This window comes from Labeo rohita, chromosome 8, assembly GCF_022985175.1.
Source record: "Labeo rohita strain BAU-BD-2019 chromosome 8, IGBB_LRoh.1.0, whole genome shotgun sequence".
Classification (NCBI taxonomy): domain Eukaryota; kingdom Metazoa; phylum Chordata; class Actinopteri; order Cypriniformes; family Cyprinidae; genus Labeo; species Labeo rohita.
In genome coordinates, this window is record NC_066876.1 from 16,884,168 (window position 1) to 16,911,659 (window position 27,492).

At 36.1% G+C, this 27,492-nt stretch overlaps 1 protein-coding gene across 4 annotated transcripts in view; it reads right to left on the minus strand.

The window, feature by feature from the left end:
- Positions 1 to 27,492, minus strand: part of grid2 (glutamate receptor, ionotropic, delta 2) — a 508,841-nt gene that overhangs the window by 108,195 nt on the left and 373,154 nt on the right. For all 4 annotated transcript variants that reach the window (XR_007828268.1, XR_007828269.1, XM_051117352.1 and 1 more), the window contains exons 9-10: positions 13,797 to 13,898; positions 2,470 to 2,667 (exon numbers count right to left, since the gene is read on the minus strand). Coding sequence is in view for 2 of the 4 variants with exons in the window: in XM_051117352.1 (XP_050973309.1) it covers positions 2,470 to 2,667; positions 13,797 to 13,898 (300 nt within the window). In the remaining 2 variants the exon portion in view is untranslated. The remainder of the gene's footprint in view (positions 1 to 2,469; positions 2,668 to 13,796; positions 13,899 to 27,492) is intronic.

The window sequence follows — 27,492 nt, forward strand, 5'->3', positions numbered from 1 at the left end:
GAGCCATCACTTGAGGAACAAATAGACATAAAATCTATAATACCTGTAATATTTATATAATGTTAACTGCATTATGATTACTTGAAATGAAAGCTATGTATTGTTAAAACAGTTTATTTTTGTGATCCTTGATGATTTTGTACCAAGTCAACTGCAAATATGCTGTAATATTTATAAAAAAAAAAAAAAAATAAAATACAAACTTCTGACCTTTTGATAAGTTGGCAAGAGAGTACTAAAAGCTTTAAAAAAATTCACAACTTACTTGTGAAAACAGTGCCAAAAAAAAGTCAAGTTCTGGCTTTATAAAACATCTAAGTGCAAATTGAAAGAGTTTAACATTTAGAATTTTTTTTAACATAAGCTTAGCTGACAGGATTCTAAACAGCCAGCAATAGCTTCAAACACATACTGATGATTTTGTAAATCAATCAACCAATGGCACGTCTCTTACAATTGTGTAAGAAGAAAAAAGTCATGTATGTAAAGTAAGCACTATGTCCTGATGTCATTTTACGCCACCACACACACACACACACATAATTAACTCACAGCTGACTAAACCTTCTAATTTCATGGTCTGTCAAGTAAAAAATGCTTAGAAAAGCAGAAATGGTTATATATGCTGTGAAAATAATCTACTGTCTAGGTATACAGATTGGTAATGATATTTCAAGCCTATTCCAAGAATATTGTTTTCTGTTTTAATGCATTTTAAAATATAATTTATCCTTCAATGACAAAGCATTTTTTATAAATAGATTTCTTCTTTTTGTAACAATATAAGTCTGCACTGTCACTTCAGTAATCAATTCATTGCATACTAGCTGAATAAAAATATGAATTTCTTCCCAAAAAAAGAAAAAAATCTTACTGACCCCAAACATTTGTAGATGTGTATTTTTTTGTTATAACAGCCTTTTTAACATGACTATTAGACAAAAAGCAAACGAAAAATCAAAAACTCTTTTGCAGAAACACCAAACTGCAATAAAACATCAAAGGTCTTGTGTATCATGAAAGCACACAGATGTGCTGGAAAACAATGTGTCAACAGAGACCGAAACAATGGGATTAGTGCTCCTTAATATTTTCCTTGCATTTTGGTCTATCTCTCTGGAAATGAAGATAAGCAGCAGTACACTGTGGCTCATGTTTCCGTTACTCTGACCGAACAGTGGTGAGGAATACTCTCTGCGCAGGAAGCAGTAGGGATGGAGGTGTGTCGCAGAACTGAAAAAGCTGTGGAATGGACAGCAGCGGGAGGTTTGGCGTAATGGCCCTGAAAATGTGTATCTGACCTCTCACTGCTGTGAGATTTGCCTTTTGTTTATCTGCCAGCAGACAACATTTCAGTATGAGGTTTTCCCTCATTCACATGTAAGAAATCTGCGCTCTTCTTTATCAATGTAGTGCAGACTGTTTGGGAATACCAGGGAAATTGAAAAGCCCAAGATAGCTTGAGAAAGCCAATGGAAAGCACATACGTCTGCAGCATTCAGCCAGACTGTATTATGTTAGTGAAATCAAAGGCAGTGCTGACTGAGCTAAAATAATTCTGCATCATTAAAACAGTTTGAATCGGTTCTTTCAGCTTTAAATAAGTATTAACACTTAAAATATCATCTCTGGCATATATAATATGTGGACGTTTTTAATCTACTAAAAAGTAAGTTTGTCTAATGAGATTGTAAGGGTATACGGTTGATTTTTTCCAAGACAAAGACAGACAGACAGACAGACAGAAATATAGATACATAGATAGATAGACAGACAGACAGACAGACAGACAGACAGAGATAGATAGACAGACAGAGAGACAGACATACACAGATAAAAAAATGATAGATAGATAGATATACAGACAGAGAGAAAGATGATAGATAGATAGATAGATAGATAGATAGATAGATAGATAGATAGATAGATAGATAGATAGATAGATAGATAGATATAGACAGACAGACAGACAGAGATAGACAGACAGAGCGACAGACATACACAGATAGAAAAATGATAGATAGATAGATATACAGACAGAGAGAAAGATGATAGATAGATAGATAGATAGACAGACAGACAGACAGACAGATAGATAGATAGATAGACAGAGGTAGATAGATAGATAGATAGATAGATATATAGATAAATAGATAGATAGATAGACAGACAGAGGTAGATAGATAGATAGATAGATAGATAGATAGATAGATAGATAGATAGATAGATAGATAGATAGATAGATAGATAGATAGATAGATGACAGATAGACACACAGAAAGATGACAGATAGACAGACATAGATGATAGATAGATTTTAAGGACTAGGATGGATATAATGTACAATTCCCAGAATGCAACAACATTTTTCTTCTGTCGTTCCAATCCAACTTCCTGAGCTAAAATCAATTTATAATCATGCTTCCCAATTCTACATGTTGCACATTCCACATAAACATTATGTCTTACCTTAAAAACCAGTTCTCCAATAAGACCATTCCAGGTCCCATCAGCCTGCTGGCTGCCATATTTGTGATCAGGGGCCACGTAGATCTCATATTTGAAACCCAGGTAGTTGGCCAGAGCATCCAGTACATCGATTGAGAACCCTTGGTACTTCTTAGGTTTCCCAAGAACATTTTCGGAGACCATCACAAATGGTTCTTCCTGGAAAGAGTAATAGAAATCATTATATCAGCTTATAAAAGGACTAAATGACTAAGCTAAAAGCAACAAAAACAGTTGCAGAGAATTAAGAGACGCACACACACAAAAACAATCTGACTGGTAATGCCTACGGACATTGAGGTAAGTGAGGGCACCGGTTTCAGAGTCAGCGGGGTATCATAAATAGTCTACTGAGAACACAGCTTGACGTTCATGATTCTGAAGGTGGCACATCCGTTCCTGGAGCTGACACAAGTGTTTACCTGAAGCAGACGCATAAGCTCCTACAGCGGCTTAGCTAATGCTCATAATTTGATTTTATTTTCAGCAGGAGGCAATGCTGCTGTATATGGGCTGAAGCTTAATGTCACTTGGCTTTAACCTCCTCTTATGAGCTGTGGCATAATTCGGAGAAAAAAAAAGTCAGAGGGGAATTAGTGCCACGTCACATCCAATCAAGAGTAATGTGAGGAAAGTAAATATGCAGAGCTTTGTTTTCAGGCTAGTTGAGTGAATGTTTACAGAGGTTCTAGACTGACCTCACAAAGACTACAGGTTTGAACTCATGTCTCATTGTCACACCAGGACAAGAATGGCCTTAACAGCACTTCTGTCTTGTAAATTATTAGCATTTCAACATTATCATACTAAAAGGAGTGAAAGTAGAGTTTCTCCAAAGATTTGCATGGTTCACTTCAAACACTTCAGTTCATAATTGCTTGGAATGAAAATCAAGACTCTGAAATAATAACAAAAACGTCAAATCCAATAAAAAAGGGGTCTGGACAAACCATTTTCTCTCAGAAATATAGAGATTCACATTTATCAAAACATTACTTAACTTGATGGTGCATGTCACTCATACATTATTCATTGTGGGTTCTGACTGACTCATAAGATCCCTAATGCTCAATTAGGGATTTAAGGTTTTACTGTGCTCACATCAAAGAAATTAAGTCTTTGCGAAAAGGATTTTAAACGAAAAATATATACCCGGATTCACACTCATCATACAAGCATTAGCTCTGCCCATGGCTGAAGAAACTGTTCTTCTGAAGCAGCGAGACCAGCCACCATTTGAATTGATTAGTCGTTCTCCACCGATAAAGACGAGCCGAGTCTCTATGGATCTCCAAAACCAGCTTGGCAGACTATTGTGGAGGTGGATATGATGCGATTTGGATTTAGTCTGAGCCTTGGGCCTACTGGTGTTTCATAAAAGGTCTACAAACATTGTCATACACTGCCAAACTGGCTCTGGAGAATTTCTGAAGGTCAAACAGAGAAAATGCTTTTTATAAGGAGAAAGTTTAGAGAGAGACTGGAAATGTCCTCAGTACTGCTGACAACTGCATGTTACACAGAAATGTGAAAAAGACTCCGGGACAAGCAAGTTCCCAAAACTATGGAAGTATGGCAGAGATAAATGTACAAATGCACTATACTTTCACAACCCTATCAGCTGAACTCACATAGAAGGGGAGGATATGTCAGCTGCTTTGCTGTCTATGCAGGGTCAGAAAGCTCTCGGATTTCATCAAAAATATCTTAATTTGTGTTCTGAAGTTAAATGAAGGTATTGCATGTTTGGAATGACATGATATTGAGTAATTAATGACAGAATTTATTTTTGGGTAAACTATCCCTTTAAGTTGGGGATTTTGGATTCATAAATGGCCTGATGTTGACATTTGGTAAAATTTCGGTTGCGATGTTAGATGATCAAAATTCAGTATTAATTCAAAGTCTAATGTCAACGTTAATTTGATGTCCACTACGATGTCAGCTGACATTAATATTTTGTTATTTTTAGATTGTGTAACCAGAATCCAACATTAAGTCAATGTCAAATTGACGTCAAATACTGACGCCAACCCGATTTTCAATCGCAACCAAAATGCACCATGTGTTCAATCCTGGAGTCCAACATCAACCTGACATTATATTAATGTCCGGTACCTTCTGGGTACATATTAGGGCTGGGACAATAAATCGTTGCTTCTCAAATCAAGAAATAATTCAGCATCGATTCTGAGATTTTCCTAACACATCCTGATTCGTTCTCAAATCGATTCTATGCTTAGCTTTGAACAGCAGATGGCACTGCTTGCTTTAGAAACAGACATGCTCTGCTTGTTTCTAAATCCTTACATGCACTTGAACCTAAAATAATCATCCACACAATTTGAAAAGTTTGAAGCGAATTACAAGGGTGTTCACAATGGGCAGTTTACATTAATCTCACATTATAAAAGCATTCCGAGTCGAGGTGAAATTACATGATTCAGCCGAACACACAAGTGCTCTTCGGCACTCTTCTTTGTGAGCGTTTGAGTGTGCGGTTAAAAACTAGATTAGACCGCCACCTGCTGTGACAATCTAAGGTCAGAATTGATTCCAAAGAGAATCGCGATGCATTCGGAAGATCTCAGAACCGATCCACGAAACGATTAAACGCAGCAGACCTAGTAGATATTGAGGGATTTCTAAAAGTCATGTTGTTCCTAAAAGAAGACCATCTTGAGGGCGACGACACTACGTTCTGAAGAGTAATGAAAAAAACTGAAAACTCAAAATTACAAAAGGAAGACATCTTCAGAACCAGATTAAAGCATCACAGTGGGGACATATGGTCCGTATAGCTGTCTTGATCAAAACCAAAAAGACCAAAGGTAGCCCCACTTCTTATTTTTCTTAACACACATTCTCAAAATATAACTCTCAGTAGCCGCATTAATTCAGCCTATCACAATCATTTATTCAACTTTTTTTTTTTTTTTTTTTTTTTTTCAGATTCAAGACTTTACTCTCATATTCAAGCTCTTCAGATCTTAAAAGCTACAAAGAGTCAGCATATTCTGGCCTGTACATTTCAAACAGAACCACAAGAGGATGACAAACAGAACACACACACACAAACACACATGTTGGGTTTTTAGGTTTTACAGGGACATTCCACAGGCATAATGGTTTTTATGCTACAGAAACTGTATTTTCTATCCCTTTACCCTAGACCTACATTCTCAGAAAAAAAAAAAAAAAGTACAGTTCTGTCACTGGGGCGGTACCCTAAGGTACAAAAGTGAAAAGGTACAAATATGTACTTTAAAAGTACTAATATATGCCTTTAAGGGACCAATATGTACTTTCAAAGTACTAAAATTTGTACCATTGAGGGCTATGTAAGGTACAAACATGTACCTTAGGGTACCGTCCCAGTGACAGAACTGACCTTATTTTCTGACAGTGTAAACCTACCCCTCACAGGAAACATTCTGCGTTTTTAGATTTTCAAAAAACTTCACTCTGTCTGATTTATAAGCTTGTTTCCTCATGGGGACCAAAAAATGTCCTTACAAGGACAAGGATTTTGGATATTGCCATCTTAGTGGAGACATTTTGCCCCCATAATGTAGAGCAGGGGTGTCAAACTCCGGTGCTGGAGGGCCGCAGCCCTGCAGAGTTTAGTTCCAACCCTGCTCTAACACACAAACCATGTAGTTGTAAAACAAGCCTGAATGACTTGATTAGCTGGATCAGGTGTCTTTAATTAGGGTTTAATCTAAACTGTGCAGGGCTGCGGCCCTTCAGGAACTGAGTTTGACACCCCTGATGTAGAGTATCTCTGTTTAAAAAAAAAAAAAAAAAGAATATGCTGGTTAGGTATGTTTTGAAGCATGACATCTGCTTTGAGCAGGTTTAAGCTGGTCCTGAGCAGGAGTTAGTTGCTCAACCAGCTTAGGACCAGCACATGGCAAGCTTAAACCAGCTCAAACCAGCTGCTATGCTTCAAAGCATACCTAACCAGCATATGTTTTTTTCAACAGGAATACCTGAACCTCACACACACATTTGATAGGTATCATGTCATTTCAAACTTGTATCATGTTAAAGGAGAAGTCCACTTCCAGAACAAAAATTTACAGATAATTTACTCACCCCCTTGTCATCTAAAATGTTTATGTTTTTCTTTCTTCAGTTGTAAAGAAATTATGTTTTTTGAGGAAAACATTTCAGGATTTCTCTTCATATGCTGACCGCTTAATATGCTGACTTCTATGGTGCCCCCGGGTTTGAACTTCCAAAAGGCAGTTTAAATGCAGCTTCAAAGGACTCTAAAAGATCCCAGCTGAGGAAGAAGTGTCTTATCTAGTGAAATGATTGGTTATTTTCTAAAAAAAAAAAAAAAAATGAGAGTTTATATACTTTTTAACTGCAAATGCTCATCTTGTCTAGCTCTGCGTGAACTCTGTGCATTCCAGTTCAAGACAGTTAGGGAATGTCGAAAAACTCCCACTTCATTTTCATCCTACATCGCTGCAGAAGTACCAACCCAATGTTTACAAAGTGAACATACAAAGAAGATCAAAGACCTTTACAAAAAAATGTAAGCGATTTAGGATGATTTTGAAGTTGGAGTAGAAAATGAGATCTGAGTTTTTCAACCCACCCTAACTGTCTGAACCAGAATACAGAGTTTATGCAAACCGATTGTTTCACCAAATAAGACCCTTTTTCCTTGGCTGGGATTTTTTAGAGCACTTTGAAGCTGCATTTGAACTGCATTTTGGAAGTTCAAACTCTGGGGCACCATAGAAGTCCACTATATGGAGAGAAAACCTGAAATGTTTTCCTCAAAAAACATAATTTGTTTACAACTGAAAAGAGATGAACATCTTGGATAACAAGGGGGTGAGTAAATTATCTGTAATTTTTTGTTCTGGAAGTGAACTTTTCCTTTAACATTTCTTTGGAACACAAAAGGAGGAATTTTATAAAAGGAGTGAAATGATGCACTCCTTTTTATATAACTGCTGTTCATGTCAACTTTAAAAACTTGAAAAGGGCGAAAACTTCACGGTCTTCTGAAGCCATATAATCTGTGTGAGGAACAGGTTCTTATTTTGTGAAAAAAAAAAAAAAAAACTTCCCTTCCCTTATCAGTGAATAAAGGCTACTCTAAATGCAAAATACAGAAATAAAAAGTAGAAATAAATCACATTTGGCATTTCTACTGGAAAAAAGACTGGTAAGGACAGAAATGGAGCAAAAGCTTACTTTTTTTATAATTTTGTTTCCCTTTAACATCATGAATGTAGTTGAATTCCTAGTTTACTGAAAATCACAAACTAGAACTTTTTGTTAAAGTTCATGAGAAATCACACTAGCATGATACAATCACGTGATAGCACACATTTTACATACCCTCGTTTATCTGAACTAAAAACTTGCAAAAACGGAAGTTGAAGGATCTGAACTCAGCAAGGAGCTTTGACAGGCCTGAATGGCTGTATTCAACACACAGCTGCTAGCTAAAGGCCAATGACCAACCGTCATGTAAACGGCAAACATCTCCTTCCAGAGACTCCAGCAGCTCCGCTCACGAACCATCGCGATCTAATACCACGCTAGCGTGGCGCCAGCGGCCCAGTGAAAATAATAGCCTGCTGTTTATTTTTCATATTCTCTTAAACAAATCCCTATTGATGTCTGAAGTGTTTCTGGGAATATGTCAGGCAGATTTATCATGGAAGGAGCGTTATTGACTGCATGCAGCCTGCACATTAAGCCAGCGCTTTCTAATCCTCACCAGACCCCCCTCGCTCAATAAGCTATTAGAGGAAGTGAGGATATGCATGCCAACTCGTACTATAGCCAAGAGGTGCCATCTATCAGACTTCCCTCGGAGGGGCCTGTGCGAGACCCCTGCCGGATTCTCCCGGCCCAATTGGCCATCAGCACGATCTGAAGAATATCTCTAGCACTTAGACCGGGGGCAAAAGCACGGCGACAATGACCCTTTTAACAGGATTCCTCCAGTGTCGTTTTTTATCTACATTGAGATGTAGCCTTGCTCTTATTGAGCCGGCCCAGAAGGGGTACGGCTTCCCACACCCGTGTTCAACCCATGTTGCATTGATTCCCTCTCTCATTATACGGCCATCCCTTCCACTCAACTACACATGCAGTGATTCAAATTCACACGCATCTTGTGGACAATCTCTGCCACTACTATGGAAATCGATAGCAGGCATGGATCAACACAGGCTGAGGTGATGCATGTTGCTAACATTAACATCATCCTGGAAGTAGCGTGTGGGTCGATGACGTGACGCTATTTGTTGCTCATCCAAAATTGCTGACAATTTACTCACCCTCAGGCTATTCAAGAGAGATGAGTTTGTTTTTTTATCGAAACAGATTTGGAGAAATTTGGCATTGAATCACTTGTTCTCCAACAGACACTCTGCAGTGAATGGGTGCCGTCAGAATGAGAGTTCAAACAGTTGATAAAATCATCACAATAACTGAAAAGTAATCCACTTAGCTCCAGTCCGTCAATTAACATTTTCTGAAGCAAAATGCTGTTTGTAATAAACAGATTCATCAAGACGGGAATTCATTATTAAAAGTGGGACTTTTTTAACTACAGAAAGCATTATTCTGGATTATGGATTTTTAACCAGAAGAGAAGGTTTAAAGTTAAAACACCCTAATGATGGATTTGTTTCTTACAAAGACAAGCTTTTCACTTCACAAGACATTAATTGATGGACTGGAGTTGTGTGAATTACTTGTTTTATTATTATTCTTATTTATTATCATTCTGACGGCACCCATTCACTGCAGAAGATTCACTGGTGAGACATGCAATGCTTAATTTTTCCAAATCTGTTCCAATGAAGAAACAAAGTCATTTACATTTTGAATGGCCTGAGGGTGAGTACATTTTCAGCAGTTTTTTTTTTTTTTTTCATTTTTGGGTAAACTATCCCATTAATATATTCAAAACTACATAAAACACAACTCATGCATACAATAAATTTTGTAAATTCAGCACTTTTATAATGAGCATGTTTTAAATTTTTGCATACAATTTTATTTTGATATTGGGAGCAATAAGCCAAGCGTTTCTAGACTGTGCCAGTGTATAATGATATCATGATAAAGAAAACAAAAATATAATTAAAATCAAGAAAAATCATTTTTATTTATTTATTTTTTAAATGCTTTAAGGCATTTAGGCAAATAGCATTTTTGGCAAATACAGGTAATTTGCCTTAGAAATATGATTTTTTTTAACGTTTATGACTGTTATAGCGCCAGCTGTGGTCCGATCCCCTTAAAACTTTGCATGCTTGTTCAGAATCACCTGTTGCATGTGCTCAGCAGGTTTCGTGAAGTTTTGAGTTTTCGTTTGGGCTTTATAGGATTTTGGGTAAATTTGGACAGGCTGCTTTTCTAAATGACCCCATTATAACTTTTCAAAGGGTAAATTTAAACTTTTTTTGGATAATTATTGGCCTAGAGAGTCCAGAGAATTGTACTGCAGTGTTTTTTTTTTCCAGATCGAGTGAAAAACCTAGGACTACTTTAAAAGCAGTTTTTTTCAACATCTTCTCAATCAATTAACAAACGATTTGATTGACAGCAGTCGTTCTAGAGGCAAAGTTGCCCAGAATGAGGAGTTATATCGCATTATACAAATATCGTGCACATGTGCGAAAAACCATGCAACATACAGTCGTTTCATCCCTTGAAAAATGCGATATCAGCCCCCAGTGGCTGATTTCTTTTAAATTTCTCTCAGATCTTTGGGGCCGTGAGTCATACAGGCCCACCGAGTTTTGTTCCGATCAGCCTCCATTAACCTCAAACTTTGTTGGCCATGTTTTTGCTTTGTTTTGATAATTATTGATATTCAGTCTCCAGAGAATCTTTCTGCACTTGTTTGGTTCCAATCAGGCAAAAAACCTAGGACTAGTTCGCAAAAGTAAGTTCTTCAAAAAATGCAAATTTACCCGAAAATGTAGAATCTGAGGCGTGTATTTTGTCTGGTTTAGGAGTTATGAACGATTTCGTACATTTGATCACTGTAGCGCCCCCGTCAGGCCGATTGGGGCAAGCCTTGGTCACGCTGTAGGCGGTACGAATACTACCATCCCTCCAAGTTTCAAGTCTCTAGAACTTACGGTTTGGTCTGCACGATCAGTTTTACGTGGAGATCGCTGATCCGTGACCATTCTAACAATTACAATAGGGTTTCAGCACTATGCGCTTGAACCCCTTAAAAAACTTTAGTCTGACAAATCAATCCATACAGTGCAGGAATATAGAACAGGAAATTATATCATATAGAGGATCCCTGTAGGCTCCTGTCAAGATCAGTAAGTCTCTTTAAACATCATTCCAAAACTAAAAAAGATAATTTAAACTTTATATGACAAGTTTAGATTGTAAAATCTCTTGTGCTAATGCCAAAAAATACAATGAAGTTTATGAATGAATAATTTACAATATTTATTACAAAATGTTTTGTCTATATCAGTATATGTATTCATTAATAATTCATATGCATTCATATAATGGATTGAAAATTCATATAACCTGATTATTAATTCATATGGATATACTATACTACTTCAGTCTTTTCCTATCTTCTACAGATGTTCTGAAGATTCTCTCATGCATGCAGCTATGAGTGAATCAAAAACATGTGTCATGGTGCATTGAGACTGCAAGGTTTCACGGCAGATGTGTGTGTGTATCCTCAGTCAGTTTTAGTGTTTGGAACAGCACCAGCATTTTTTAGACTGGTGAAGAGCTGTCAGAGCTGGCACGTCACGTATCCTGACATGCCTGCCACTGGGGCGGCTTGGAGCAGCGGGGAGTTTAAGTTGGAAGGAGCCGGCGGGCCGCTAGCAAACTATCTGTAAGACCAAAGGGAGCGCTCCATCAGCCACCAGCAGGGAGCGTGCGCCTTCCCCATCCACCTGAAGGTTTACTTTACAAACGACAACATATCCCATGGTTCCAAGCTCCCCGCCTCCCTAACCATATGTCTCACCACAAGACTCTATGGTGTTGCACTGGCACTCTATCTTTCTTTGTTTTTTCAATTCATCCTGATTTTAATACAATGTTTGAACTAGAAATTACTATTTTGCACTCTAAGACATCACAGCTTCAATTAGTCTCTATGGAAGGAATAGAAATTAATGCCCGGCTGAAAAAAACTGTAAACTGCAAATAAAACTTGCCATCTTATTATCCCAGGGTCTTTGAGCAGAACATTAAGTGCCAGTGATAAGGCAAACTGTGCTTCATTCTTAATAGATAGCAAATACTGACATGCTTCCGCAGCACATTGGCTTATAAATGATGAACAAATCAAAAGTAGGTCAGTACATTTAAATCAAAATGCGATATGGACTAGTGTCTGTGAATATTAAGGCGCAAAACTACTACTTAAATATGAATCTGTGCATCTGTGTGTGAATGAATGGCGCAGACGCGCTGTTTCGTTTTATTTAAGGTCACGTGATGCTTTCAGCCTCTCAATATAAGCCGGGTCAATATATGAGTAGATGAACACGTACACATAATCTGTAAAACTGCTCAGAGAGTCACTTCATGAACATTTTATTATTTGTTATACTGAAAAAAATTATCGTCATGAATAATACTATGAATAAAATCATTTTTTTAAATATTGTTTTTAAGGAAAATTTACCAGAATTTATTTACCAGAAATATATATATATATATATATTGTATAAAATCAGTTAATTAGAGATGCTTCTGATTATTAAAATTTAATGAAACCATTAAAATGGAATCCAAAAAATAGAAAATTTGGTTACAAAAAAAAAAAAAAAAAAAAAAACTGAATTAGAGAAAAAAAAAATTAATAGGTCCTTAAAAATTTAATTTTTGTTAAACTTTTAATAAATTGCTGTTAAAGTTTCATGATTTCAATTGATTGGACATGCTTTTTGATTAATATTTTTAAAAGGAATCCAGAAAAATTGAAATGGAAAAAAAAAAACAACAACAAAAAAAAAAATAACAGAATAAAACGTAAATAAAACAAAACTGGGGAAAAAAAAAAACAAATTAATTTAATAGGGCCTTAAATAAATAAGTCTTTTTAATATATTTTTAATATATATTATATAAAATAATCATTAAATAATGTATATATTAACTTATATATATATTAAATTATATATATTAAATAAAAATGTCTTCATACTTCAATACATCTATTTAAAATAATAAGTATTACTATATTTTTGTTTTAACAAAATGTGCAAAATAACAAAAAATGTACTAAAACAGACAATTGTTGTAACTTAGTTCAAGTTCAACTAGTTCACTGTTTGCAAATATTACTGAAGCTAAGAAACTTATTTAGATTTAATAAAAAATGCATCACTCATCTTTTATACATTTCACAGATCCACCAAGCCATAGTGTGTTTGTTTGTGAAATATTTGATTGACTGTAATTTGAATACGCAGTCGGCGACCAGTAAGATGATACACAATTTACCTTATTTACAGAAGCCTGCAAATACTGTTTGGGCCACACAATGTTTCAGCTCTCAATTTAAACTGTGAGACACGTATCTACAGTTTGCCAACGTGGGCATGCGCGCATTCAGTTGTAGCCCCCCGCCTCACTGGCCACTAGGGGGAGTGCATTAACACGACAGCCTCCACCGATTGCTCATTGTTAGCAATTGTGGACGCAAGTTATTCACAGAGCATTCTGTCACACTGAGAAATCACAGAATAAAGGAAAAAAGAGGGGCAAAGAGAAAGAGAGAGAAGATACGTAAAGAAGCAGCATCACCGCTTTCTTCTCCTACTGACTTCAAAGCAGGGATATGAAGAATTTAAACCTCTGAATCTTTAAAGAACTCCAGGGACTCACTCAAATCAGCGCTGGAGGGTAGATAGCAAAACTCAAATCTCAATATAACCCAGCTCCCCTGGTCTACGTTCATCGCACCCCAAAATTTACTCTTAATGAACTAAGAAACGGGCGACTTGATGTGAACAGACCTCTGGAGCTCACTGGAATGAATATGGATTACTCTGGGGTTACTTCGACCTTATGAGGTCCAGTCAAACAGAGGAACTCCTAGACATGGGAAGTCCTAATTAAGTCAGTTTGATGTCATTTATATTAGAGAGGTAAAGGGAAAGACATCTCTGAACATCAGTGAATATTAAAGCACTGACATCTTGTAAAACTTTGTAGTTATGAGAACTATTGTAGCTGTAAGTTGCCGTATAAAGCCCTTGACTCGACTTTACCGGTAAAGCTGTAACGGTACGTACCAGTACAGTGACCACCCGTAGGACGACCCCGCGCATGTTGTTTTCCAGCTTTCGATCTGTCAGTGTCCCGTTCAGTCCGTGGATGGGGTCCCAAGTGGCGAGCTGAAGAAATGCAGAAAGTTCACATTAAGTTCACAGCATGCACAGAAAGAAGTACTGATTACACTAACAGGCTATAGATTTTTACACATAAATGAGTTTATTTCAGAACACAAGGAGATTCTTTCTAATCTCTTTTCCATTTTCAATTTCATCTACTGATAAAAAAGAAAAATCATAATTGTGAATTTAGTTAACATTAGTTGCTTCCTCTACACATCAGTAATATTAAATGGTGATTAAACAGACAATGCTTGGACTTGCTCTTCTCAAAACATTTCACAAAGACCTAAAAGATGTCAGTTATGCAAGTTATTCGGAGACATTCATAATGATACAAAAGGTTTAAACAAATCAAAGTTCTATTTTAGGATAAGTGCTGTTCTTTTGAACTTTCTACAAACATATTAAGCAGTACAATTAGAATCAGCATATTGGAATGATTTCTGAATGATCATTTGACACTTAAGTAGGGCTGTCACCAAAATAGTTTTGGTAATCGAGTAATTGGTCGATTATTCAGACGATTAATCGAGTAATCAGACAATTATAATGAATTTTTTGTGGTAATAATCACTGATATTTGCCCATTTCTTTACGACAGAAATTCTAGAGCCAATTCAAATTTTTTTGAATATGTGGACATCAAAACATGTAAACTCAAAGTGAGGGTTTGAACTTTTATTTTGAAATCACGATAAACAGTTAATCAGTTTATAACTGATTTACTGTACAAATCTGATTAAATGGCACATGTTGCATTCCCAGATGAATGTTATAATAAACCCAAACTTACAGATTTAATGGATTTAATACATCATGAAGCCTTGGAAAATGGTCTGAATAATGTGTGTCATGGATTCTCAGCCGTGGAATGTGCCACTTCCAGTATTTTGCCAATTACTCAACACGGTCAAAATGTAGTCAAGAATTTTTAAAAAATTGAGTACTCAAATTGAATTGAGGAATCGTGAAACAGTTGTTGTTGTTTTTGTATTAATTGTAATAATATTTCACAAAATTATTATTTTTATTGTATTTTTAATTAAATAAATGCTGCCTTGGTGGTCAGAAGAAAATTATTTAAAAAAAATGCAACTTATGCAAGTTATTTGGTATGCGCCATTTCCGGTACTTTGCCGGCTGCTCAGCAAAGGCAAAAAGTAGTCAAGAATTTTATTTTATTTTTTTTTAAATCGAGTAACGTTATTCTAATTGAATCAAGGAATATTCATATATAAATAAATAAATAAATTAATTAATAAATTATATATATATATATATATATATATATATATATATATATTGGGCTAGACTTTAACTTTAACATTGTCCGTCATTCTGTTATAATATATTAAGACCTGTCATTATAATTTTCATAGTTTAATTAGAATAAAACATTTAATTGCTTCATTTTTAACCATGAACCTACAGGACGACAGTGCAGTGTTTAAAAACAACAAAATATCCTAAGGCTTGTCAAACCAAAAAAAAAAAAAAAATGATTTCTCGATTTTAATAGATTCTCATTTTAATGAACCAAAATCGATTCTTAAATCACAGTCTATCTCTTGCTCTATGCTGTTTTCAGTTGATGAATAAACAGTACATAGTGCGTCTTCCTTCTAAAAAATAGCAATAGGCTAGGCTTTGTGTTACTTTTGATATAAAACAAAGTCTCAGATTTCAAATTCTGTCTATTTCATTAGGAAATTCACGCAATAAATACCATTTTGGCACTCTTTAATGTGGCGTGATAGATCATTGTAGCATCTGTGCACTCGCCTGTGTGTAATCAAACACAAAGGAAAACATTTGTGACCGTTCCGTTTTTGTTCTGGATCCCGCGCTCTGCTGCTACATTGGAGCGCACTTGCCACCAACTGGACAGGGGTGGGAATTACAGCTAAAATTTTACAATAGATCACCCTCAGTGTAATCCAAAATGACGGACGGCCTTCAGATTTTTCCGTCACTGATAAAAAAACAAATTCTGTCAAATGACGGACAATTTTCGGTTAACGCGACCTCTGATATAAGTTTCGCAAAGATCTCAAAATGCCTCAAACTGTTATCAGTAATGTAAGTTATTCGGCAAGGACTCATTCATTTGATCAAAGACATTTATAATAATACAAAAGATTTAAAACAAATCAAATATTTACTTCAAATATGTGCTGTTCTTTTCAACTTTCTACAAAAAATATTAAGTAGCACAATTAGAATCAGCATATTAGAATGATTTCTAAAGGATCACGAGACACTAAAGTAGTCACTAACAATTATTTTGGTAATTGAGTAGTTGGTCGATTATTCGGACGATTAATTGAGTAATCTGATAGTTATAATTATTTTTTTTTGTGGTAATAAAAATAGACTTAATCATGTCTACTTAATCATTGATATCTGGCCATTTCGTTACCACAGAAATGTGCCACTTCCTGTATTTTGCTGGTTACATGACACACACGTTTTTTTAAAAATCGGGTACTCGAATTGAATCGAGGAATCGTGACAGCCCTACACTGAAGACTGGAGTAATGGCTTACAGAAATAAACTACATTTTAAAACATATTAAAATAATTTTTGTGTGTATGTGTTTATATTTCACAATATTACTACATGCAGCCTTGATGGTCAGAAGAAAATAAATAAATAAAAACTACACAAAACATAATGGAAATTTCCACTAATTCAGACAATTTTACAGAGCAGCTTTTGAGCATTCAAATATTCCTCTGGGAATTACTGAATTGATCTTTGATGTCTTTGTGAAAAATAAGCTTTTGTGAAAACTATTAATTTGATTTGAACAGATGCAAAATATTCATGTTATTCCTTTCATGTGACATAGATCTCTGATGTGTTTGGTTGGTGCCGTTTGATAGCTATTTAAGCTTGCAACCCATACAGTATCCTCTTAGAACTCAACTCTCTCCGGATTGAATGCAAAGATACAACCATTTTCTCATCCAATTGCATCTGAATTTAATGAGACCAGCTGCTCCGATTGGAATGCAGTCAGTGAGTCGATAGATTTCTCCATTGGACTTTCCATGTGGTGTTATTGTTAATATTTATTCTGAAAAGCCATGACACATTTTAGTCTAACAATGCTTGGCAACACAGCTCATGTTGTCCGACACACACAAACACACAAAATTGTGGTTCCAGCTATTTTTACACAGCAAGTTGCAATCAGAATATGAAGCACCAAATTTGCTGAATACCTCATATTTTAATATTAAGTAAACATCAGCTAGATCCGCTAAAATGTAAAAATCAATTACCAATACAATGCAACAAGAACACACACACAAGCAACAAAAAACAAGTTTTTACATAGAAACACAGCAAGAAGCAAACAATCATTATTTAGATGAGTAATTTAGGGCTATGCTTTAATACCCAAACACAAATCTGTTCACCAAACTCTAATTACACTTAGCTAATGTGTGCCGCATAAACAAACAATTTGTTGGCCTACTGTGCTCATTTTTCCTCTCAAGTCAGATAACAACAGAAAACAACTATTGATTTATTTGCCCAATAAAACAACAGCGTTGAGAAGAAAGCAATACTTCCTGAAGTGTGTCAAGCTACCTGCAAAAAATAAATAAATCCTCTCCACAGAGATCAAAATTTCCTGGTTCCCTACAAGAGACTGTTGGGAAATGATTTTCCTACTCAATCAAAACATGATATGAAGGGGATCGGAGGGCGGGAATGTAAAAGACTTTGATGCTTTTGAAGTTTCCCATGAAAGTACTCTTATGACAGAATACAAACTGCGACAAAAAAAAAACAAAAAAAAAACATATGTGGAATAATAAACTGCCATACCGACTTGCATGGCTGGTTTTGTACCAATACAAATGTCACGCTTTGTCCTTGCAATACAAATGCCATCCTTTATGCATTCATAAACATGGCACCAACCAACCTTCAAAAAAAATCCCCTCTTTGGATCTAGGAGGAAATGAATCTCACCTTCATACACAAGAGAGGTCTGAAACACGTCAACTCAACATATCACAGCACACTATGAGTCGTATTATCGTGGGCTCCGGCTAGTCATTAGCATAATATTTAGACTGGGATTAGACAGGGTACACGCCATCCCATGGAGGCTGGGATGACAGAGCTTTTACATAACTATCCACTTCAGAGGCACTGAGGCCTTTTTTTTACCCAAGGCAGCCATTTTAAGTTCATTCTTATCAAATCTGTCTGAAGTACCAGTCTACTATCATTATATAATCAAATCATCTAAAATATTAATGGGCTGGAAGGGGTACTTGTGTGTAAATGTGTGTGTATTTTCTTTGACGTGACTCGAGAATCAATATCGTTCAAAGAATCAAGCCGCATCAAAGAGCCAAAAGTTGTGTTTAGAAAACAGTTTGCATGCTAACCTTTGAGACTGTTTACTCATTCTTATCATAGGTATTCAGTCCTTAATGGTTTATCATCAAGTCAGCCAGGTAGTCATGTCAGTTCAGAATATAAATACAGAAATTCAATACACCCAGAGGCAAAAGCATGGTTCTAAAACATAGCTCTTCCAAGCTTTATAATGGCTGTGAATGGTGGTCAAGATTTTGTCCAATAAAGTGCATCCACCCATCATAAAAAGTGCTCCTCATGGCTCCAGGGGCTTCTGAAGCAAAGCGATGTGCTTGTATAAGAATAATATCCATATTTAAAAAATGTATGCGCATACATAAGACAGTGGCGTTCCAGTGGATGATTTAATATAGATTTTTTTCTAACACATGCATCCCTAACCCTGGAGGCGTGTGGAGCACTTTTTATGATGGATGGATGCACTTTATTGAACTTTAAAATCTCAACACCCATTTATTGGCATTATAAAGCTTGGAAGAGCCAGGACATTTATTAATATAACTTTGACTGTATTTGTCTGAAAGAATAAAGTCATATACACCTAGGATGGCTTGAGGGTGAGTAAATAATGGGGTAATATTTATTTTTGGGTCAACTGTCCCTTTAATCCTACCTGATCTCATGATGAAAACCTACCTGTGGGACGTTTTTTGCAAGACGTGAAATACGAACAAATAAGTACATATCACTAAGGCTGCCCTTGACTAATGATTTTTTTGGTCGAATAGTTCATATTAGATTAGTCGACTATTAGTTGCACGCTTAATAAACCATATAAATCATAATAATGAGGCTTTCATTGCCTACATAGCCTAATAAGCACTTGACCGCATGCAAAAAAGCTTGCCACAGCTCACCTGGCAGATACAGGTGCATCTCAGTAAATTAGAATGTCGTGGAAAAGTTTATTTATTTCAGTAATTCAACTCAAATTGTGAAACTCATGTATTAAATAAATTCAGTGCAGACAGACTGAAGTAGTTTAAGTCTTTGGTTCTTTTAATTGTGATGATTTTGGCTCACATTTAACAAAAACCCACCAATTCACTATCTCAACAAATTAGAATACTTCATAAGACCAATAAAAAAAAAAAAAACACTTTTAGTGCACTGTTGGCCTTCTTGAAAGTATGTTCATTTACTGCATATGTACTCAATATTGGTAGGGGCTCCTTTTGCTTTAATTACTGCCTCAATTCGGCGTGGCATGGAGGTGATCAGTCTGTGGCACTGCTGAGGTGGTATGGAAGCCTAGGTTTCTTTGACAGTGGCCTTCAGCTCATCTGCATTTTCTGGTCTCTTGTTTTTCATTTTCCTCTTCACAATACCCCATAGATTCTCTATGGGGTTCAGGTCTGGTGAGTTTTCTGGCCAGTCAAGCACACCAACAACATGGTCATTTAACCCACTTTTGGTGCTTTTGGCAGTGTGGGCAGGTGCTGCTGGAATCCTGCTGGAAAATGAAATCAGCATCTTTAAAAAGTTGGTCAGCAGAAGGAAGCATGAAGTGCTCTAAAATTTCTTGGTAAACGGGTGCAGTGACTTTTCAAAAAACACTGTGGACCAACACCAGCAGACATTGCATCCCAAATCATCACAGACTGTGGAAACTTAACACTGGACTTCAAGCAACTTGGGATATGAGCTTCTCCACCCTTCCTCCAGACTCGAGGACCTTGGTTTCCAAATGAAATACAAAACTTGCTCTCATCTGAAAAGAGGGCTTTGGACCACTGGGCAACAGTCCATTTCTTCTTCTCCTTAGCCCAGGTAAGACGCCTCTGACGTTGTCTGTGGTTCAGGAGTGGCTTAACAAGAGGAATACAACAACTGTAACCAAATTCCTTGACACAATTGTGTGTGGTGGCTATTGATGCCTTGACCCCAGCCTCAGTCCATTCCTGGTGAAGTTCATCCAAATTCTTGAATCGATTTTGCTTGACAAGCCTCTCAAGGTGGCGGTTCTCTCGGGTGGTTGTGCATCTTTTTCTTCCACACTTTTTCCTTCCACTCAACTTTCTGTTAACATGCTTGGATACAGCACTCTGTGAACAGCCAGCTTCTTTGGCAATGAATGTTTGTGGCTTACCCTCCTTGTGAAGGGTGTCAATGATTGTGTTCTGGACAACTGTCAGATCAGCAGTCTTCCCCATGATTTTGTAGCCTAGTGAACCAAACTGAGAAATCATTTTGAAGGCTCAGGAAACCTTTGCAGGTGTTTTGAGTTAGCTCATCTTGATTAGCTGATTGGCATGTCACCATATTCTAATTTGTACTTAATTTGTATTTGTTGAGATAGTGAATTGTTGGGTTTTTGTTAAATGTGAGCCAAAATCATTACAATTAAAATAACCAAAGACTTAAACTACTTCAGTCTGTGTGCACTGAATTTATTTTATACACGAGTTTCACAATTTGAGCTGAATTACTGAAATAAATAAACTTTTCCACGACATTCTAATTTATTGAGATGAACCTGTATAATAATTCTGAATGTTTCAGGGTAAAAACAGCAAAGAGACAGACTACTACCCCCCTAGTATAGGTTTAGGGTTAGGTGTGGTGGAGGTGTTAGGATTAGGCAATCATATAGTGATTTCAACAAGCAGGGGTAATAATTTGGCAGAGGGTTGAAAATGGACACAACGTCTCACGATGGACTCAGAAACAAGCTAAAACGGCACGCTTGCAATTCCTTTTTACGTCACAATCACTTTTGTTCATACTATCGGGTAGGTTTAGGTGTAGTGCAGATGGTATGTTATTTTAAAACATCATGGAGCATTAGAGTTGTAGCGCCAGTCAATGGACATTTTAAGTCAGAAATGCGGTGACACGAACAAAACCAACATCACATAAAATATACCATATGTACATTCATTTGTTCCAGGGACATTTCAGTGGACATTTCTGTTGTAAACTGCACTGATATGTACTTATTTGTACTTATTTTGCATCTCGTGAAAAAGTTCCCACAGCTATGTTTTCGTCATGAGATCAGGTTGCTTTAATCTCACCCACCATGTTGGAATTTATTTTTTTATTGAGCTTGTTGCAATGCATTTTGGGATTAGGAAGGCTATATAAGAAAAGTATATGATATATACAGTGGTCTGGAAAGTTTGGGAATCCCTTGCAGAATCAAAATAAGAGCGGCCATACAAAATGCATGTTATTTTTTATGTAGTACTGTCCTGAGTAAGATATTTTTACATAAAGGAAGGTCCACAAGACAAAAAAAAAAAAATAGCTGAAATGATTAAAATAACCCCCTTCAAAAGTTTGGGAACCCTTTGTTCCTAATACTGTGTGTGGTTACCTGGATGATCTACGAATGTTTTTTTTTGTTGTTGTTTTGTGATGGTTGTTCATAAGTCCCTTAATTGTTCTGAACAGTTAAACTGAGCACTGCTCTTAAGAAAAATCCTCCAGGTCCTGCAGATTCTTTTGGTTTTCCAGCATCTTTTGCATATTCGAACCCTTTCCAGCAGTGACTGTATGATTTTGAGATCCATCTTTTCACACTGAGGACAATTGAGGGACTCAAACACAACTATTTAAAAAGGTTTAAACATTCACTGATGCTCCAGAAGAAAACATGATACATTAAGAGCTTTGGGGTGAAAACTTTTTCAAATTTGAAGATCAAGGTAAATTGTACTTAATTTGTCTTCCAGCAAACATGAAAGTATCTTTTGTTGCTTCCGAAGGGCAGTACTAAATGGGGGGAAAAAAGAAATTTCAACATACAAAAATCTGGACATCCTGCTCAAAGGTTTTTACCCCCCCAGCTCTTAATGCATTGTGTTTCCTATCTATGTTAGCTATCTTAGAAGGCAGCATACCTTAAAAGATTTCCTAGGGATACAGCTCAGAGTTTACAACAGAACTAGTGTTTCCGCCTCAGTCAAGCTAACCAGACACTTTGATTTCAATAGGTTGAAAGCGTAAATGTGAACTTTCCATCTACACAATTCAAACAGATCTGTGCACGTAATGAAAGCTGAGGAAGGATAAGACTGACTCACAATCAGAAATTCAAGCTATCCATTCACTAATTCCAGCAAATCCGAGCCATTTATGAATTCACTTGAACTATATGTCTCTGTCTGGTCTTATTCGTCTTGAATGGCTATTCCATATAGATTGGCATCTGGTGCAAATAAAAGCGAGAGAAAATGCCATTTCTGTCTCTTTTACTCAAATGCATTTATAAAATGGCATAATTCAATAGACAATCAACCTTCACTTTCAGCCATTAAACATTTATTATCAGTCCATTTCCTATCCTGCAGGAGCAGGTGGAATGTTTTTATGATGTATGATTGATTGATTCGCAAAGCTCCATTAATTAAAATGAACCTTTTTGTGGTTAAGGACACTGCAATGCTTTTAAGTGTCTCCGTATTGATCTCGAGGAATAGACCGTGTTTGAAGAGCGGCCCTGGAAAGCAGATCCAAAGCAAATGTGAGCCTAAAAATCAGTAATTATGTTTTGATTGTGAAACAATGTAATATAAAACCCTGGCACTGGCCGTGGAGGGTGAATCCGCAATATCCGATAAAGGTCTTCTTGAGCACGTCTACGTAAACTCATAACAGCTATATTTACAGCAAGCGAGGCATGCTAAATGCCTATGAGAAATTTCAAGCCTCGTCTAATCGATAAAATATTATCCATCGTGGGAAAACATGCGGCCGTATTGCTGAATCGCTGCCGCCGACTGCGTCAGCGTGAATCGACACATCCATCGACCTCTGGACTCGTCGCTCATGTTGACTTCTGGGAACGGTGAGAAACACACAAGGCCGACGTGGTAACGTTCAAAGCAGAGTATATTCTAGGAGGTACCGCTGTCACAATAGCTGGAGCACAACTGTCAATCTTTGCTTGTTTAGTGTGTAGTATAAAGAGCTTTAGTGGAGGTATTTCGGAGGCCATGGCTAGACAGGAAGTGCTTCTGTCATACAAAATTAGTTTTGCATGCTGAATCTGAAACCAGCGGTAGAATGTTTGTCATCCTCTAACAGTTGGGGTGAGCTGCCTCATCTCGACAGACAGTACTGTAAATTTCAAGTCTGAAAAAGCAGAAGCGGGGTGAGAGAGAGAGAGAGAGAGAGAGAGAGAGAGGTCTGTCTCTTATCTTCAGAGGGACAGATAAGAGCTCATTTCCCACTGCGGAATAGAAACAAGCGGGCCTCTCCGGGCTCGCTGGCAAGAGAATGACACCATTAGCATCCCATAATGCCTCGCTCTATTCTGCACATTCCCATTTTGTGTGCGGGCGCATCGCCGAATGCTCTTGCCATTTCTGCACTCCGCGCATGGATCTGTTCACCTTGATCAGATGCGATTGCCGCCACTCTGCAGCAGAGCCGGAGTTAGCAGACAGTTTCAAAGGTGATGCGTGGATATAAGTAAGCTCGCAGCTGGTAACGCCAGGGTTTCGATAACCTCTGAGGATGATGATGTGACACTTTGTGGTAGTGCAAGGCAGAGGAAAGTCAAAGCCACCAGCCCACCAGCTTGCCGCACTCCTACTGCTCCTATTATTTACCACCTGCATATTGTACTAGTGACACATTTTAGTGACACAAAAACCTGTATGATTTTCTTGCTTCTGCTCAGAAGGAAGTCACAATATAACATATAAATACAACAAAATATATATATATATATAACTTCAATAAAAAATACAATAATACTATAAAATACTATAAAACCCCTATGTAAACAAGCTATTATTAAATTGTTTTCATTAAATTATTAAGAAGTTATTAAGTTATTAGAAGTTAAAATCTTCATTACTGCTCAAAAGATTAAAGTCAGTGCTATTTTTTTAAATTACTAAAACCATTTAATCAGCAGGTGCATTCAATTGATCAAAAGTGACAGTAAAGATATTTAAATTCATGCTGTTCTTTTGAAATTTCTAAAAAAAAAAACATCCTAAAAACGTTTCCACCAAAAACATTAATGCAGCATAACAGTTTTTAAAACTGTTTGCAATCACATGAATAAATTGCATTTTAAAATGCATGTAAATAGAAAATCTTTGGTTTAAATGTTTTGTTTTTTTTGGGAGGGGGGGGAGGGTTCCATTTTTCTTTGACAGGACAGTGGAGATATGACAGGAAGTGAGTGGGGGTGGTGGAGAGAGGGGATGGGATCAGGAAAGGTCCATGAGGCAGAATTCGATCTTGGGACACCTGAGGCGCACCTGCACCATATGTCGGTGCACTGCCCATAAGGCTACCAGTGCAGGCATTGTTTAAATTTTAATAATATATTTTTTTTATTTAATAATTTTTATTATTTAAAATAACTGTTTTCTATTTGAATATATTTTAAAATGTTATTTATTCCAGTGATTTCAGTGCTGAATTTTTAGCAACATTATTCCATTCACATGATCCTTCAGAAATCATTTTAATATTCTGATTTGCTGCTCAAAAACATTTATTATTATTATTACTATTATTATTATGTTGAAAACAGATGGGTAGAATTTTTGTCAGGTTTCTTTGATGAAAAGAAAGTTCAGAAGAACAGCATTTATCTGAAACAGAAATTTTTGGTAACATTATGAATGTCGTTATCATCACTTTTGATCAATTTAAAGCATCCTTGCTAAAAAAAAAACAAAAAAAACCATTCATTTCTATAATTTCGTTGCCCAAAAAAAAACCTCTAAGACTCCAAGCTTTTGAACGGTACAGTATAGTGTATAATGTTACAAAAACTTTTTATTTCAGATAAATGCTGATCTTTAGATCTTTCTGTTTATCAATAGTCAGCTGTTATTTATACTGTTCTGTTCTAAATAATAATAATAATAATATTAATAGTAAAGTTTCTTGAACAGCAAATCAGCATATTAGAATGATTTCTGAAGGATCATGTGACACTGAAGACTGAAGTAATGATGCATAAAATTTTGCTTTGATCACAGGAATAAATTACGTTTTAAAATATATTCAAATAGAAAGCTGTTATTTTAAATAGTAAAAATATTTCACAATATTGCTTTTGCTGTATTTTGGATCAAAAAAATGCAAGCTGGTGAGCAGAAGAGACCTCTTTAAAAACATTAAAAATCTTACTGTTCAAAAACTTTTGACTGGTAGTGTTTTTATTTTTTTGTTTGTTTTTTTAAAGACCTGTTTTGTTTGTTTTCAATTAAAATCACACTATCCAAGCTATTTAACTGCCTATACTGATCTGCACTTCTGTTGAGTTCTGTACTTCACTGCATCCATGTTCACAGGATTAGTAACTGTATCTAGCAATTAATTTTAGCAGCTATGCCCTCCCTCGCCAGGACGCTCCACTGGGATCTTATGGGACGTATCGCTTTACTAACATATTGCAGGCCGGGTCATATCAATAGAGCCCTGCCTCAGGCAATTTGTAAACAGTACCTCGCAAGTAGTTTGGAAATCAATCGACAGAAACAAAATGCTGACCATGCAAAACAGCACCTGTCATGCAAATGGCCAAAGCATGACTGCCAACACATGCTTATTTAACCACAGAAACAGCATCATCACAACGGTCGCCTTAAATCAAAGTCATCCCCGAGCATCTCTGCATGCATATTTCAAAAACACCTTAATAAGCTGGCTGACGTTTGGTTGTGCTGTCAAATATAAATGAGTGGGCTTTAATTTTGCAGCAAACTTACAATTATGCCCAAAGTCCTTGAAGAGTCAAATGAGGTTACATTGTAGTAAATGGTTATAGGAACATCTTCTACAAACACTGACATATAAATACACCATCAGAAACTGTGAACCATTGTGAACTGTGGTTTTTCATATCATATGGAAGCCCATTTCCACCACTGAATGAAAAAAAAAAAAAAATTCTCTCACAATTCAGACTTTTTTCCTTACAGTTTCGAGTTTATATTTTACAATTCTGACCTTTTTCTCACAACTGCGTAATACAGACTTACAATTCTTACTTTTTTCTCAGAATAGTGGAACATAAACTCACAATTCTGACTTTTTTCCCTCAGAATTGTATGATATAAACTCACAATTGCGAGTTAAAAGTCAAAATAGTGGTATATAAACACGCAACTGCAAGGAAAGTCAGAACTGTAAGACAAATCTCACCATTCTGACTTTTTCTCATAATTGTGAGATATAAACTTGCAATTCTACTTTCTTTCCCTCAGAATTGCGTGATATAAACTCACAATTGCGAGTTAAAAGTCAGAATAGTGGAATATTAACTTGCAATTCTGACTTTTTTCCCTCAGAATTGTGATTTAAACTCGCAAATGCAAGAAAAGTCAGAATTGCGAGATAAAAACGTGCAATTCTAACTTTTTTCCCTAAGAATTGTGTAATATATACTCTCAATTGCAAGAAAAGTCAGAATTGCAAGATAAAAACTATTTTTTAATCACAATTGCAAGTTTATATCTCAAAATTCTGACTTTTTTTCTCATAATTGTGAGATATAAACTCGCAGTTCGACTTTTTTCCCTCAGAATTGCATGATTTAAACTCACAATTGCAAGTTAAAAGTCAGAATAGTGGGATATAAACTCGCAATTGCAAGAAAAGTCAGAATTGTGAGATAAAAACTAGCAATTCTGACTTTTTTCCCTAAGAATTATGTAATATAAACTCTCAATTGCAAGAAAAGTCAGAATTGTGAGATAAAAACTTTTTTTTTATCACAATTGCAAGTTTATATCTCACAATTCTGACTTTTTTTCTTATAATTGTGACATATAAACTTGCAATTCTACTTTTTTCCCTCAGAATTGCATGATTTAAACTGTCAATTGCAAGAAAAGTCAGAATTGCGAAATAAAAACTTTTTTTTTTTATCACAATTGCAAGTTTATATCTCACAATTCAATTCTCACAAAAACTCGCAAATCTGACTTTTTTCCCTCAGAATTGTGTAATATAAACACGCAATTGCAAGAAAAGTCAGAATAGTGGGATATAAACTCGCAATTGCAAGAGATAAACTGTCAAATCTGACTTTTTTCCCTCAGAATTGTGTAATATAAACTCATAGTTGTGAGTTAAAAGTCAGAATAGCTGGATATAAACTCGCAATTGCAAATCAGAATTAAGACAATTGAAAAATTAAAATTTTGACTTTTTTCTTGTAATTGTGGATCCAATTCTGAGGGGAAAAAAAAGACTGACATGTTTTGCAAT